The sequence below is a fragment of the Alligator sinensis genome, unplaced genomic scaffold (genome assembly GCF_000455745.1).
Source record: "Alligator sinensis unplaced genomic scaffold, ASM45574v1 scaffold118_1, whole genome shotgun sequence".
NCBI lineage: Eukaryota > Metazoa > Chordata > Crocodylia > Alligatoridae > Alligator > Alligator sinensis.
Window position 1 is genome coordinate 3,788,265 of NW_005841850.1, and position 16,769 is coordinate 3,805,033.

Sequence of the window (16,769 nt, forward strand, 5' to 3'; positions counted from 1 at the left end):
GAATGGAGACACAGAAAAAGCAATGGGGAAGAAACAAAACTTAAAAACACACAAACCCAAACCTTACCGGGGTCATCCGAATTGTCGCGTGAGTCCCACAACCCTGTATAGCTTTATGAAGTGTTTCACTGAACATGCTGCGGAGTTCCACAGAGTGACAGTAAACAGCATCAATCTTGGGCCACCAGTCCAGTGCAGACTAGGAAATACGCATTTTGTTAGCATCACTGTCTAAAGGAGCAAACAGGATACACATGTGGTCCCCTTGCAATTTTTTAAAATATCTTTTCAAAATAGCTACAGCCCTGCACATGGCAAATGCAACTAATGTAATGGAGCTGCAGGGAGAAAGAGGGGGAAAAAAGAAGCGTTAAATTATTTTGAAGAACATGAATACTTTGTAAAGTCTTGAAAGAAAATTTGTTAATTATCTCCTCTAACCAAGCACTCAATCTGTAATACCTGCTTAGATTATATTTCACACAAAATCATTTAACTTTAGTTGGTTACTATGCTGTCTCCTTTATGATCTGCCACCTTGTACATAAAACAAACCGTTACAGAACTTAACTGTGAAAGGGCTCAGGCCAGAAGAAATACAGAATGAGTGTATAATACTTTTAACTTGACTATTCAATCATGCAACTCAATTCATTAGAAACTGAAACATATTGAAAGCCAGCAAGCCAGTAATAAAGCTTAAGAGAAGTTAGCAACTGTTTATGCCATGACATATTAACTGTAGTATGGAAAGCAAATACTTGCACAACAAATTGCAGCAATGAAAATTCTTTGCACCTTGTTGTTGCAAAGAAAAATTAATCCCACAGTCACCTCACCCTGACTCCCTAGTATACCAACTTATTTTTACATCCTAGAACTTGATGCCATGGCCTGATTTAGATGCTTATCTATATTAAGACTTTTGCATTATTCTCAGGCCAAATTTCTCTCAGAATGGTAACAAGTTCTAAGTTAAGTAAGTTAATTTAAGATGATTGTTGAGTGTTATTAGAAGAAAACTGAATAGCAATTTAACACTGCCATTCCATTCATAAACATTATAAAAGCAAATGGTAACATTTTAAGGACCTATAGATGCGCAGTGGCATATTTACATGAGCAACTGCAAACCCTGAGAATAGTATTGTGGTCTTTTTTTTTTCTTAACCAGATTCAGAAGCTGTTCCCCCAAATCATACCTTTAAATTCTTATTTATATACAATACTATACAGATATATGGATCTAATCAACATAACGTCCCACCCTTTTATACTTCCTGTAGTGAGGCCACCTTTAACACTATGGAAATAACTGGAAGAATATAATGTAGCAGGTCATACAAAAATGAACACAATCTATTTAAACAAAAGCCTGACTACTTGCTTATATATCTTTCATCTTTAACAGTCTCCATTTCAAGATCAAAGTCTTTTAAACTCCAAAACTGTCTCTGGAAACAACTCAGTAAAGAGATTCATTAAAGAGATTAATGAAATGTTGCTAATTAAGATCCAATTTCAGATGCAACTGTCTGCAGTAGGAGACATGTTCCTTTTGAAAAAGGTTTCACCCTCCACGCCCCGATTTCACTGGGTCGGAATGACATTAGTGTTTTTATTTGTTTCTACCTTGCACTTTCTATATGTCTTTTGTAGGAAGAGTGAGTTATTGCAAAAGATCCTATTTCCTGCTGCATTTGTGTTTCATTAGAAGGTACTTTCAAACATGCAAAAAGTACAGGTCACGTATCAAAGACAGAGAGAGCAGCATGCCTAAATTCTGTTTTACTATGAAAGTCCAAAAGGCTGACATTCAGCCTCAGGGCAGTTCCCAATCCATGCATGGGCACATGGTCTATCCTACCAAATTTAAGCAAACTGCTTTTTATTTAAAAGGGCAAGATAAATCCACGTTCAAAATGTAGTTCTGCTTCTTTAACGTAGCAATCAAATTTCAAGTTTCAGTGAAGAAAGGGGCTAGTTACAGGAGGTCTATGAAGAAAAGCTCAACAGTAGTTCTCGAGGAACTTGCATGGCTTTCCTGCAGAGCACAGTGCTGGCAGAGATGGGTGGCATTCAAAGTTAGAGTTCGTAGGGCTGAAATGTACTAACATCTACTTGGACTGGATTCAACTCTGCTCTAGGAGGTTTTACTTCTTAAAAAAAAATGCTGCCTTGTCTTTTTACTCCATACCAAGTCCCCCCAGCTGTTCACTGCAGCCACCTGTTGTCATTTATCTTAGATTGTAAACTCTTAAGCTTCTTGGGACAGGAAGCATTTGCCTAAGCACAGCGGAGCTCTGGTCTGTGTCTGAGGCCCCTAAACACTGCCATACTACAAGTGAGAAATTTGCTTCCCCGGGAAGGCTGCACTGAAAGGAATAAAAGGATTGGGGAAGTAAAGGAACTGCTATAATGAGACTGCTATACTTATTTGTTATGCAATAGTAACATGAAAATTACAGGCACACGTAATATGAAAAGGAGCAAAATAAAACTTACATTTTCATCCTGACATTTCTGCACATTTAAATTGAGCTGGAGACACCTAAGAGGGGAAACTAACCTAGGAATGGATGAACAGAGGGGCCTGAATCGCATTGCTTATTAACGAGAAAACCCTGCGGCATGTGAAGGAATTAGTAGCATGAGAATGTTGAGCACTGTTTAAACTCCTTCCATATCAATATTTGGACTCCTAAACAGAAATCACAAATCTCTGGATTAATTAAGCCTTTCGAACACACAGCCTCAGATTAAAAGCTCATTCTTGATCTCTTCTCAAGTGAAATGTGGTACTGTCCAACTGATTTCACTTGAAACTTTGAAACTTGATTTCACTTTTATTTTGAAACTTACATTTGTGATTATTCGGTGAAGTGAATTTACCAAGACATAATGAAATGTTGATGGGGAATTCTGCGCCAAGCAGATCTAAAAGAAAAAAAAAAGGCCATTTATGAATACTGTTAATCTTTAACAGCTCTCAGATCAGATCAAACAGAACACTGGAAACAGGACATTAAAAAAATAACGGCAATACTAAAACAACACTAAGAATGGCATTTTAAAGTATGTCTAACCAGTTAAGAACAGATTTTATTACAATTATTTATGAATTTCTAGATGCTGCTAGCCCAACCCTGATGTCTACATCATCAGGAAAGACTGCTTTTCTGAAAAGAGAGAGCCTCACCTTAAAATGTTGGTTGTTGTGGGGGTTTATGCGGAAGCAGGAAACTAAGCAGTCAATCATAAGATCCACATCTGCATTCTGATTACCTCTTGAGAATGGCTTACTCGGATTAAACAGCAAGTTCTAGACAAAAAACGGTTTGGGTATGGAGGTTACTGCTTTTCACTTCTAATATACCAATACATTTACAAAAGTCAGAGACAGACTTGCTCTTCTAACACTTGCACTGTAAAAAAAAAAAAAAAAATCTGCTTATACTTGTTGTTTCTTAAACTTGTTAATGTTTTAACTAGGCTAATATTAACTAACCATTAATAAACCTGAAGAAAGGATCTACCTTAAGCTTGGATTTTCATAGACAGTATCTTAACTAATGAACACTAACCAGGAAATTCCGAGTGAAAGGCTAGCCCCCTTTATCTTTAATGAACCCATTTAGTCATTGCAGGGCGTCAGTTGATGGATTCATTACTTGTTGTATTACCTACAGTTAACGGGATGCTCTGAAAGCAAAAAATGGGCAGGTTTGAGCATTACAGGACAGTGCTTGCAGGACACTGGTTGCACGAAAATAAAATCCCCCAGTTCTCTCAACCATGCTGCAGTTAGTGGAAATGAAATGTATTAAGTCAAGAGACAGAGCAGCATGTGAGATACAATTAAGGACTGCAAATAAACTGCAACAGAAGAGAAGTTCTAATATTAGAAGGCACAGAGCTTTCTGATAAAGAAGTCTTAAAAACACTCCATGAAAAGACGTTCTGGTTTGTAGTTAAAGATAACACACATTTTATTTTGAATATTAAATATCCTAAGCACAGAGGTCCTCATAAGCTCCAAGTCTGAAGTTTCTCCTCCTCTTTACCTTGAGATCTACCACCATGGACTGCACCAGAAGGAAAATGACAGAGTTATCCTCCCAGTTGATGTATGTAGACGCTTTGCACAGTTTAACACAAGCAATAGCAGCACTTTCAGTCAGCTGTCTGCTCCCACCATGGCCTGCCAGCGCTTTCCTGAGGTTGTCCAGAAACAGTTTCTGCAGAATTCAAATATACCAACCCAAAAGAGAAAAAAAAAAGTTATAACCCGTTTGGTGAGCTCAGGACAGAGCTTTTATATCTTTAAATACATGTCTTTAAAAAACATATTCCAGACATTTAGTGAGAAATCAGTAAAAGAGGGATAGTGGGGCAGTGGAAGAAACTCAAGTATTTGATTTGAAAGGTATCGTCTGATGTTTCAAAATATTATGATTAGTCAGTTTAGAAAAGTACATTTTATTCATTACAGAACTTAATTTTGTACCATTTGCAGTTGTGTTATGGTATCATCATACATTCGATTTTATCGTGGTTGGCCCGGATGCTACAAAAACAGATGACTGCCACTATTTAACTGCAAACTTCTGTAGCCATATCAAATTCTATCCCTTTTGTAGTATTACATTTGTAAGCTACATATTCATACACCCCAAAAACATAGCAAGTACAACGCAGACATGCTAAAACTAATGCTACACTTTACTAAAGCATGCAGCGCAGAATATGAGGATTCAAAACTCTTGACAGTTCTTTGGTCTCAAGGCTGACAGAGCTGAGTGCTTAGGTAAAATTTTGTTTAGTACCTCCATAAGCAAATGACTTATTGCTCTGCACCAGAATATCTATGTAACCTTTGTCAAGCAGAAAATCCATATTACACAAGATTTTGAGGGTCGAGAAAGCAAAAGGTTAAGTAAGGTCCTCAAGACCTCAAAGCTCCATGTAGCATGCCACTACAAAACACTTCTGTAACTTGGATGTCTATCGACTAAGACAACATTTTCTTCACCTTGTTTATTTTGGTTTCTTCCACCACATCCTTAGCTATATCTTGGATGATCTCTGGACACAGGACGAGAAGAATGATTTGCAGTGGCCAAACTGCTGCTTTCCGCTTTGTGCTTTCGGCAAAGCCATCCACCAAGTCAAACAACTTCTCTGCGCAGTCTACATTTAAAAACACCCAAATGACTACCAAAGAGTTGAAAAAATAACATTAAAATACCCTGCTACGTTTAGCTTACATTTGCTGTTTGGCAAAGAACATTACCACTCAAAGGAAAAAGGACTACAAACATTAGGACTTAAGTTCCATAAACAAAAGAAATAAGAACAGGAAAGCTGAACACATGATTTATGCACTAAAACTACTGCTATGTGGTGTTTCAGACATGCACACTATCCACGGAAGAGAAATGCTATGCAAGGGCTAGGTACTGCCTTTAGAAAAATTAAGAAATGAAAAAGACAGAGCAATTCGAATGCCCAAGACAAAAACATGATTGATCGTAAACCCTGCGCCATAAAGCACTGTAATTTGCACGCACGAACGTTAAATATTTGCTTTAAATATTTCACCTTTTTAAAAATGAATGAGGAGTCATTCTTTTTCTGAATGATCAGTTCACTAAATGCTAGTATAATTTAAGTGGAAAATATGTTCATACACAAGTAACATTGGCTGCTTGCAGATGTTAAAATAACAAAAACAAAAAACACGTCCCCACCACACCCCTGCACAATGTGCTTTACCAGAAGCAGCAGTGTGTTGCTTCAGCCTGGCTCTACAGTGTCTGTAAAGATTGGGCCTTTTGGCACCTTTAGTTGAGCTGATTCAATCAGCTATTAGAAGAAAGCACCAAAAAAGCACCCGATCTGTACAGACATCAGTTTAGCCAGGTCCAACTAACACGCTGCCTCTTCTGGGCATATGCTGGGCCCAGCATGGGAACATGCCAAATTTAAAGTAAAGTGCCGTTTTTGGGGGGTTTTTTAATGTCTGCAAGCAGCCATAAATATTAACATGTGCATACAGGAGTAACAGATCCTTTGACCTGTATTCAGAGTTCAAACCCATACTCTTCCTATGGAATAAATGGAAACTAAAAGGATCCCTTGAGTATCCATATATGCAGAAAACCTGACATGAAGTTTGAGGATGAGGAAGAAAGGGAAAAAACAAAACACAGATGGGAAATAGCCTAGATTGGTCTACACAGAGGAAACAGTTGTGTTCTGCAACCATGTCTGAACTTGCCATTGTGGCTACATTGGGCTGTTATGACTCTGGAAAGCATTTACACATGTGCTTTGATCTATTCCTAGTCAGGAAGAGACTTAACACAAAAGGCCTAAGTACCCATTCTGAGGTCAGGATGGCATACTTTCCCTGTATCAGGGTCTAACGTGTATTTGTAAACCCATTATTATATGTTTACAAGATACACTTTGCATTCATGTGCTGTTTACTTATGTGCACCAAAATAAAGGTCTAAAGGAAAATGTCCAGACCCCACCTCTTACCACCCACTTCCACTTGTGGTTCAGGGAAACAAGCAAGCATACATCCTTGTCTGTACCGCCAAAGGAGACAAAAAAGCATCTCTTCTGCCCCAAAAGCAAGGCACATTCAAAATTCACTGAAGCTGCTAATTCTCAAAGTAAAAGGGGGGGGGGCGCAACTTAACCTGACAAATCCAAATCAGCTTTCAAAAAGTACATGTTAAAATGGCTGGTTATTCCTTACCAGCCATATCGGTCTGTGGTGTCTGGTACAGTTTTGTGAATTCATCAGGATAGTTTTCCACCCAATTCCAAAATGCCTACAAGAGACAAGGCAACACATCTTTAAGCATACATAACCATCAGTTTAAGAAATAAATTCAATTTACAAAATCAATTTCTAGGGGCAAAGAGATGTTATTCTACCCTTCAGAGTCAGCAGGCAGTGTTTTTATAATGTGTCATTTAATTTCACCACCCACCCAAAAAACAATAACTTTCCTGTAAGTTAGAGGTGTCAAAACAGATGATTTGCTGTGTAACCTATGCTGCTTTACAGGTTCCCAAATTAAAAGATAGAATGAGCCTTCAAATCAATAATTGAGGAACAATATGAAAAATTCAGGCCCAAATATAACAATGGTAAAATACTTGCCTTTTCAAGACTGTTAATAACAGCCAGTTGAGCTACTTTCTTTAGGGCTTTAAACTTAAACACTGTCTCTGAAACAATAAAATATTTCAGTATTTGTTAAAAGGGTTTTTCCTTCAAAACAAGTGTAGAGTATGTATTAATTCATCCTAGTACGGTATCTAAAGGGCCAAATATCTGGAGTTTTTTTTAAACCTTTAAACAAATTATAATGTTAATGGCTTTAGCACATTATATTATTTCAAAACCAATATACATAGTAAGACCCATAGCAACACGCACCTTTATGCAAATACAGATGCACCAATTTAACTATATCTATGTCTAGCAGCATAAAATTATGTAGATCAGCCTTCACAGATACAGGTTCAGCTCTCAGCCTACCTTGCAATAGTCGTTTTAGTTTTGCACAGTCCACACTGATGTACTGTAAGAGTTCAATATCATGAACATCAGCATTATCTTCCGAGCACATAGTCAGCTCCTGTAATCTAAAAATATGAAAAGTAACTTACCAAAACGAATGGTGTCAGCAATGACTGATGTGTTCATTTCTACAATGCTAAACCTGTGAATATTAAAGGCATAAGGACAGGATCCTCTCCTGACTCCTAAATGGAACTTAGTCAGACTCAAGAATTGAAAGTAAAACTTGGATGATAAAAAGTTAATTTTATACAACGTTTTCCTTTCATCGTCTTAGAAAAAATTGTTTCTGAGATTAAATGCTCAACACTCCAAGCTATTAGCCAGCTTCCAACACCATCTGTTGATACGTATATTTACAACAGCATTTTACCCTATGTCCTCTAGCTATTTACTATGCTATGGATGCAATCAATATTGCCTTTCACCTAAAAGTACCAACCTTCCTGGCTGATGGAGCCTTTAGGCCAACATCCCTGAAGAGCAAATATCGTGCTTTATACTTGAGCTAGAACATCTGGACAATAATCACCAGCACTCATTAGGTCCCAAGGGACCTGTAGCAGCCCTCTTCAACTAAAAGGAAGGCCAGGTTTTCCTGTCCCTAGTGAAACTCATTTTGTTTTAATCACATCAGCTTAAGCACAATGATAAGTTAGTAAATTTCTTCCCTCCTTTTTTGATGACGACTTACTAACACCGTCCCAGATCACAAGGTCCTAATAACTAAATCATATGGTCCTGCAAGTTAAGGATGGCCATGGTCTGTTCCAAAGCTACAGACGTATATTTGACATGATATGCGATTTCTAGCATTACACACAAAAGCAGTCTTCATTTCATCAATGTGGGGAAAATTTAACAGCCCACGCTGGGAATGGGAAGGTCCCTGATGCTGTGCTTTACATGCCAAAAATCCCCCAGCTGCTGTACAAGGCCTAGAAATATGCCTAAACAGGAAGCACAGGTCAAAAGATCAGCAATGTTAACTGTTGGCAGGCTGACCCCTGTGGAGATCAGCAACAATTGGCCAAATGTTTAACCATTTCTGTACCAGCCAGGTTGAAGTGAAAGACAGGATTGTGTGGGGGAAAAAAAAAAGTGAAGTCCAGTTTAAAAGCTAGCCTTCAATTTCAAAACCAAGCAAGGAGTAAAAAAAAAGCTTTCAGAGCACAACTTCTAAACTATAGCACAGATGTATGAACAAATATAGATTAAAGAACTATATGCAAGACTAGGTTAACTGTTTTAACTATTGCCTGTGTAATACATGGGAAGAATTATTTCCTACTGCATAAGAAATTGAATGTAATCCACTCACTTAGCAAAAACCACATCCTCCATGCTGAATGCCAAGTCTAGGTCCTTAAAACTAAGGCTATTAAAACCCTTTCACATTTGAGGAAAAAATGAGATTTCAGTGAATTAAATGTTTACCTAGTTAGTTTTCTGAAATGGGAATGCACCTCCTTTCAAATGTTCTGGAAGGTCTAATTATATAGGGTGCACAATTTCTTATTTCAAGTAGGCTGTATCAAAATAGCTCAATCTGGCACATTTGTTGCTGTCCAACACTAACAAGGTAGCACAGGATCCAATTTTAACAGACCTGTTCCTGGTTATAATCATCCTACGCAGGTAAGCATTAAGCCATTTCACACAAGTTTCAAAAGTACTTAAAACCATTGCCTTAATAAAAGTTTACTAGGCAACCTTCGTGGGCTGGCAAAGGACATAACGGCACTAACGCTAAGGATAAATTGTAAAAAGGGCAGAGGAAAGGAACCAAAAATTATTAGAGATCTAGAATATATACAAGGGTAGATTGGAAGAACTGGGATTAAGTAAGTCTAAAGAAGAAAAAACTGAATGTGATTTGATAACAATCTTCATGAACCAAAATGGTTGTTACAAAGAGGATGGTAATCAACTATTTCCCATGTCCACAGGAGACACTAAGAAGTGAGCTTAAATTACAAGGGATATTTATTAGGATATTAGGAAGAAATGTCTAACCATGAAGGCGATTAAGCGCTGGAGCAGATTGCCTGGAGATGTGGAGTCCCCATCACTGGAAGTTTTAAGTGCAAAATTAGACAAACACTTGACTACGATGTTTTAGGCAGAAATGTTTCCGTCTTCAAGAGGCTTAGACAAAATGACCTCCTGAGGTCCCTTCCAGCCCTATTTCTCTAGGGTTCTGTCTCTAAAAATAAATTAATCTAGCATGCAGAAAATCAGCTATAAGGTAAGTTTTTATCGGTTGGAAGTTAAGCAAAGTTCTGGAATAAGAAAGGAATTTTATTCAGACAATTAACATCCTTGTTAAACACAAATACCCCACTAGCATTTAAAAGAGTTTTAATATTTTCCAGATCAGAAAACCTGCAGTTCAAGGCAGAGCTTTATTTTCAACTCCATGGATTAAATCCAAACAATTCTTATAGTAGCTGATAAATTTCTAACCCACTGCATAAGCTATACCATCCAAGCACTCACCTGGTGGAAATGCGGCTAAAGACGGCATTAAAGTTATTGCAGCTGAGAGAGAAAAGAACCCCAGAGGCAGAATTGCGAAGCTCGGCTGCATGTTGGTTTCCTTCACGGAAGGTGTGGATAAAGTGGCATATTTCTGGCAGCAACTGTTTGACCAGCATCGTCTCATCTAGCCGCATGGTGTCCTTTGGTTGCTAAATCAGAAACATCACATTAAGATTTCCCGAAACTCCATTTTGTAGCTTTACATGCAGAAATGTTATCTAGTCACTGCCATCAAAGGGAGAAATCTGAACTTCTTGCTTTATACACACTACTACTTTACCTTTGCAGGTATGTTTCTAGAAACTGCGAGTCCATTAGTTGCCCAGTACCATTAAGTATTGACTGGATTATCAAAACATTTTCAAGCAAAAAATTTGAATGCTTCAAAGGATCAACTCCCTCTGTAGAGAGAGGGTTCGACCTCTGAATCCTTGACAGGACTGAAATGGTCCCCGAGGCCATTTCAACCTGCATAACACACAGGGGGAAGGCAACTGAGTGATCCTTGCTTGGCTAATGAGGATAAGATGAAAACTAATCCCCTCCCTCCACCCAACCTCGCCCACCCCCAGTCCTCTCTCAGTTTTTTGGCTGCTCCATCTCTCCAAGTCGGGAGAGAAGAGTAGACAGAAAAGAGGGTGCTCCCCTGCTGACTCACAGTATGAATCCAGACAAGAACAAGGATGGCTAGACCTTCCTGTAGGAGAAAATCCTTTTTCCCCAATTTGCACAGTATGAGACATGGAAACTATTTTACAAAGAATGTGAAGTGCAACTTTGCTCTACTAAGAACAAGTCTTGACAGAAGGGTCAGTATTTAAAGCTTTCTAAAATTCTACCAATGAATTTCCAATAGGGAATTGGGAAGTTGCAGCCACTCCCACTCAGTTGACCTGAGTCTTGTTGCCATGAGAACTTGGTGAAACATTAAGCAAGAAATGTCTGAAGATATCACAGAACACAACTCTCTTTGTATACAACTTTGGCTCTATCTTATTAAATGTATACTGGCTCAAACTGCTTATTTGAACTGACAAAGCAAGAGGCATTCAGTACAATTTTAAGCTGTTAAAAGAAATGTCATCATGTACACGAAGAACACTGGGGTTTCCAAAACTTTGGATTTTGGGGTGTGCACCCTTTAAAGAAAAGAATTCAGGAAAGTTTGACAAGTCTAAAGCACAAAACATTACAGGAAGAAAAGTAAAGAAAAATAGGTTATTGACTTAAAGTTGAAACCTACTCTGTGATGTGCATTTACCCATATCTCATTGTTCATGAATTTGAAACAGAGCATTTATGTTGAATAAAAGTACTTACTACATTTACAAATCAAATCCTAGTGTGTTTAAAGTGAAAGATCTTTTAAAGCCGGCACAACAGAATTGCAAGCTTAGATGATTTCATTACATCCATCCATCCTGAGTTCAAAAGCAATCCCTTTCTGGTTAAAGGAATAAAGTAGAAACGCAAAGATTTCACCCAAGCTAAGGTTTGTCTTTGCAAGTATACAACTTTGCAGAAAGAACTGTACAACTGTTTATATCCCAAAGGTAAAAGCAAACTGCCTCTCAGCACAGATTTGAATGAAATAGGAAAGTTTCTGTGGAAACCTCAAGACTGGACTCCCACTGGAAGTTTGTACAAGGTTAACTAATGTAAACGAGGAAACACCTGCAAAAGTAATCTTTAGTATGGTGACAGCAAAGGTTTCTGTCTGTGTATACAGTTACACAAACCAAAATAAAATTACATCAACAAATGTAAGTTGCAAGAAATCTCTGCCTTATTTAAGAAAAGTGGGCTTCCATAAACTTTAATAAGGATTTTTATTTTCATTTAATCTATGTATTACTCTACCATTGACTGTAAAGCTACCCTTTAATTTTTTATACTGTCTGAATTGTGACATGAAAGGATTTTATAATTTTGTTGGTTAACCTACTTAGAAACTTTCCACATATGCAGATCCAGTAGAAACTTCGCACTAGGATCTGTTTCTACACCAAACTCTGTCTCCTATGAACACAACAGTTGGTTTTAGTAGAGCTGTTTGCTACTAATTTTTCATATGAATTGCCAGAGAAAAAAAGCGGTATCATTAAGAGTTCTGCAAGAGGAGGAAGCGGAGGGCAGGTCAGTTTTGAAAGCTTTTTGGGCTCCTTAAGTTGAAAATTGAGACATTTTTAATCACAGTTACGTACTACATATTAGGAAGGAGACGAAACATTTTACAATTCATTCTTATTCTATCACTTGCACTAACATTTCAATGCACAGGAGTTTTTTTTCTAACATTAGCATCTATCCTGTTATGTGACATAAATTGCTTCCAATTTTAGCAGCAGCTAGCACACAACCCTATGTATGACTTCTGCTTTCTGTTTACATAGGCTTTACCAACTTAGGGTTAATGACAACTCACCCCTGCAAGACATTTTTCCAGTGTATCCAATATAATCAGCTGAGAGAGATATAAATTCTTTTCAGCAGCTTCTCCAAATATCCTCTAGAAAAAGAGATACAGATTTAGCTCAGATGTACAACCTGTAGATTATGCTAAAAATTACAGGTGGATGGGGGTTAGGAAGCACAAAAGGTTTATGTCCTAGCCTATCAACCTTCAGAATTCTGGGTACAAACTTGGAAATAGGACAAACAAAAGGAGATTAACAGTTATATCTTAACTCCTGCCCAAAAGTATCACAACAGTTTTGACATGATTAACTTGTACTGCACCAGCAGAACCACAGAACAACATGCCTGGAGGTGAACTAGCAATTGAAGTGGGGAGCTCAGCCAGCCCCTCACTTTTATGAACCCAAAATCCAGACAAACAACAAAGGCTACACTTCTCTGGAAGTTAATCTAGGATCTAATACTGTTTATCTTTTCATTTCTTCCATGCTTTATTTCACTGCCAATATCACCTAACACAACTGAGCTTCCACAAATCTGTAGCTTCTCAGTGGTTCAAAATTTAGCACAGACCCACAGGAAAAAGCTCACATAATACCAGAACCTCAAAGCAGATGCTGAATTTTAAATCTAGGACACAAGATTCCATCTGTCAGGTATTTACGCTAGCATCCGGTTTCACTACCAGCGCCAATGGCCAATTATGTCAATATTTGGACTGGAACAGAAGAACAAAGCAGAGAAAAGATACCCAAAAATACAACTGGTACCATTGTCTGTAGCTAGAACACTACATTCTCCTGTTATATTTAAAGTTGCCTGAAAGGTTAGTTCAAATAGCTATAGATTTTTGGAGAGAACAAGGTCTTCTAACTAGATCTTTTCTCTAAATGTGGACTATGATGACACTACTGGAGTTTCCTGACTCTGATGGAGGAACCCTTGAAAAGTATTAGCTACTGAATGAGCTCGCATCTCTTCTTTAATCATGGAAAAGCCCAATCCTTGCTGTTTGGTTTAGGACACTGATGAAGAGACACATTCCTTCTTGCCTGTACTTTAAGGCAAGTAAGGACTTTCAGGAAGGATTCATTTAGCAGCATCAACTTGGGTTAATAAATTCAGTTATGCCATTTCCCTGAAAAGCTACACAAACGTTTCTTCTAGCTCTATAGTTTGCACCCCAGTTTATCCTACAATAACCTCAAACATCAACAGATTTCCTCATGCCCAGGAGGTTTAATTATAATTCCCTCTGAATGAAGATAACAGGTAGGATTTTAGGTTGCTTACTGTTCATTCGCTGCAGAGCAGCATGTTTTCGCTCTCTGATTTGAGCTAACAAGTAAATTATGGAAGATTTTTATCCTCCGCACATTACTAATATGTAGAGTGGGCAGCTGATTTATTTGCTGGCCCCATTAGTTTCTATGGCTTTTAACACTGTAAGCTTTTGCTGTCCTTTCTATCTCTTTCTAACAAGTATGCAAGCTGGCATTATCACCTGCCTTTTTTGCAAATCCACCCAAGCAGTGACAGTTAGTAAGCAATCAACTTTATGATGATGAATCCTAGTATTTGGAACATATTCCCCCATGAAAGGTGTTTTATTTCATCCCTCTCCTCTTAAAAGGCTCCTCAAACTCCATATCTGGCCAGCAAAAAGGTAATTTTTATTTTTCCTTGAATAAACACTTTTGACCATAATTAATACCTTTACCACTAGTTGGTTTTTTTTTCTTCCTTCCTCTGGTATCAGGCACCAAAGATGCTTCCATTGTTAATATTAATGAAAAAGGGGATCCAATAATGCTCTGGCATATTTTTTTGGAAGTGAATTTATTGTGCATTTTGCTGCTCCTCAGACAAACTGAGCATTGATGGAGACCATTCATGTTATGTTAAACCTTTGAGTTTAAGAATATGCTTCAGGAAATTGGAAGGAAGGTCCTTTGGAACCTCTTTCTCCCATTCTTTTACTCCAACTTGTAGCCCTCAAGAATTCAACATTAATGAGATCTCTGACTCAACCAAGAACAACTTGGAATCCCACACGGCTTGGTCCATGGACCTTTACTCTTCAGTGTCTTCATCAGTGACTTGGATATGGGCATGAAGTGTACTCTGTCCAAGTCTGTGGATGATACTAAATTGTGGGGTGAAGTGCACACTCCAGAGGGTAGGGAACAATTGCAGGCAGACCTGGACAGGTTGGAAAAGTGCGCAGATCAGAACAGGACGCAGTACAACAAGGACAAATGCAGAGTGCTGCACCTAGGGCGTAACAATATCTAGCCCACCTACTGGCTAAGAAATGACTCTCTCAGCAGTACAGAAGGGGAAAGGGATCTCGGAGTCATAGTGGACTCCAAGATGAACATGAGTCGTCAGTGTGATGAAATCATCAAAGCTAACCGCACTCGATCATTCTTCACGGTAAGGGTGGCTAAAATTTGGAATGGGCTTCTAAGGGAAGTGGTGCTTCCCCTTACCTTGGGGGTCTTTAAGAGAAGGCTGGATAGGCATCTGGCTGGGGTCACCTGACTCCAGCACTCTTTCCTGGCCAGGCAGGGGGTGGGACTCAATGATCTGTTGAGGTCCCTTCCGACCCTAGCATCTATGACTCTACACAACTGAGCTAAATCAAATGTCAGCAACATGGGACGAACTGTGCAGGATATACTCCACTCCCATCTTCACTTATTTTTCTTTTCTACTGACCTGTAAGGGATGAGCTCAGGAGATTCACTCTTTAGTGCGACTACTAGACAACCCCAAACCATTTCCTTAATGGTTCTTAACTGATAACCTTGTTTAGCTCTTTTTTTGAGGGCGTCATTGATGACAACGCCACCTGCAATTGACTTCAGGAAATGCTTATGTCAGAACATGTGAGCAGAAACTAGAGAGACTTATGTCCAGGCTTTAGATGCTGTTTCTGACAAGAGTGAACAGAAAAGCTCCCATCTTGCCAGGGTCTCACTAGCTTTGAGCAAGTGCCCTTCTCCTCTCACAATGTTATTGGGATGCTTTTTCAGTTAGCTGGTATATTTAAGCCATGGGATGGAGAGAACCAGTCCTCACTGACCAAGTATCATTTACACTACATATTCCAATGATTTGGAGAATGCATGTACACATATTGCTTACAAACACAGGGTAGTGCAACATGCTGAGTTGTACCTCTCAAATAGTAATATATCCGTTATCATCTATTATCTCAATGGATAACCAAAAAGGTACCAGTGAATATAATATCACTAGCATTCTTCTCTCAGACTCTGTTGCCATATCTAGCTCATCATCCTCACATGCAATATGTATATTACTACTTTCAATTCTGTTGCTAAATTTTACTGCAGTTAAAGTTGAGAAACTGGAAGGGGACCCAGAACCTATTGAATGCACAACACGTAGCAGCAATTTGACTCACATTTCAGACCAGACATTCCAAAGTTTTTGATAAATCCAAACAAAAACAGAAAGAACTTACCATATTATTAACATTTTTTAAGATATTAGTGAGACCACTTATGACCAGGGAAAACTTGTACTTGGAAATGTTTATGAGGCATTCCTTGTTATGTTCTGTGCTGACTCTGGTGTGGGTATTCTGTTGGCCAGCTTTTATTGGAAGCTGCAAATAAAAAGGAGTATTATTAACATCTGTACAGCAAGATAGAGACTGACATTTTTACAGGAGAAAAGCAGCAGAGAAAACTTTAAGAGTCTAAAAAAGGCAACCTTACAGTAAGTTAGCACAGTACCTTACTTTTATATAAGATTGTTTTACTTCCTCTGTCCGTCTGCTAAGAAATCTCTTATTGTGTGACACGCAAACCAAATGAATAAGTAACCGCAGTCCTACAGAATGTCTCCATTTAGAAACAATTATTCATAATAATAAAAAGGATGCAGTACGTTCTTCTTCATTCAAATCACTGCACTGGATAGCTCGTCTAAGTCCAACCATGCAGTCAGTTCAGTAATAGGTGTCACCCACAATCCTCACCTCACACATTTCCTCGACCATCACAGCTACAACAGCACTCGAACTCTACCGTAAAAATAGAATTTTAAGTCTTAGAGGAGGAACAAGAAACATGAAAAGGAATTGCCCATGAAGACAATTATGAGTCAGTGGACAGACCGTGCATTTCAAGCCTCCACACAAGTTGAAATGTAGGGTGTACAGTAAATATTAACA

At 38.4% G+C, this 16,769-nt stretch overlaps 1 protein-coding gene across 1 annotated transcript in view; it reads right to left on the reverse strand.

Moving 5' to 3' along the window:
* The window catches only part of NF1 (neurofibromin 1), a 132,948-nt gene extending 116,413 nt beyond the window's left edge, over nt 1-16,535 (reverse strand). Inside the window, exons 1-12 of the mRNA XM_025210962.1 lie at nt 16,484-16,535; nt 16,056-16,228; nt 12,570-12,653; nt 10,103-10,293; nt 7,562-7,668; nt 7,181-7,248; nt 6,770-6,845; nt 5,033-5,190; nt 4,065-4,238; nt 3,200-3,322; nt 2,863-2,937; nt 68-199 (exon numbers count right to left, since the gene is read on the reverse strand). Coding sequence (XP_025066747.1) covers nt 68-199; nt 2,863-2,937; nt 3,200-3,322; nt 4,065-4,238; nt 5,033-5,190; nt 6,770-6,845; nt 7,181-7,248; nt 7,562-7,668; nt 10,103-10,293; nt 12,570-12,653; nt 16,056-16,228; nt 16,484-16,535 — 1,413 coding nt within the window. The remainder of the gene's footprint in view (nt 1-67; nt 200-2,862; nt 2,938-3,199; nt 3,323-4,064; nt 4,239-5,032; nt 5,191-6,769; nt 6,846-7,180; nt 7,249-7,561; nt 7,669-10,102; nt 10,294-12,569; nt 12,654-16,055; nt 16,229-16,483) is intronic.
* Nucleotides 16,536-16,769: the final 234 nt, after the last annotated feature.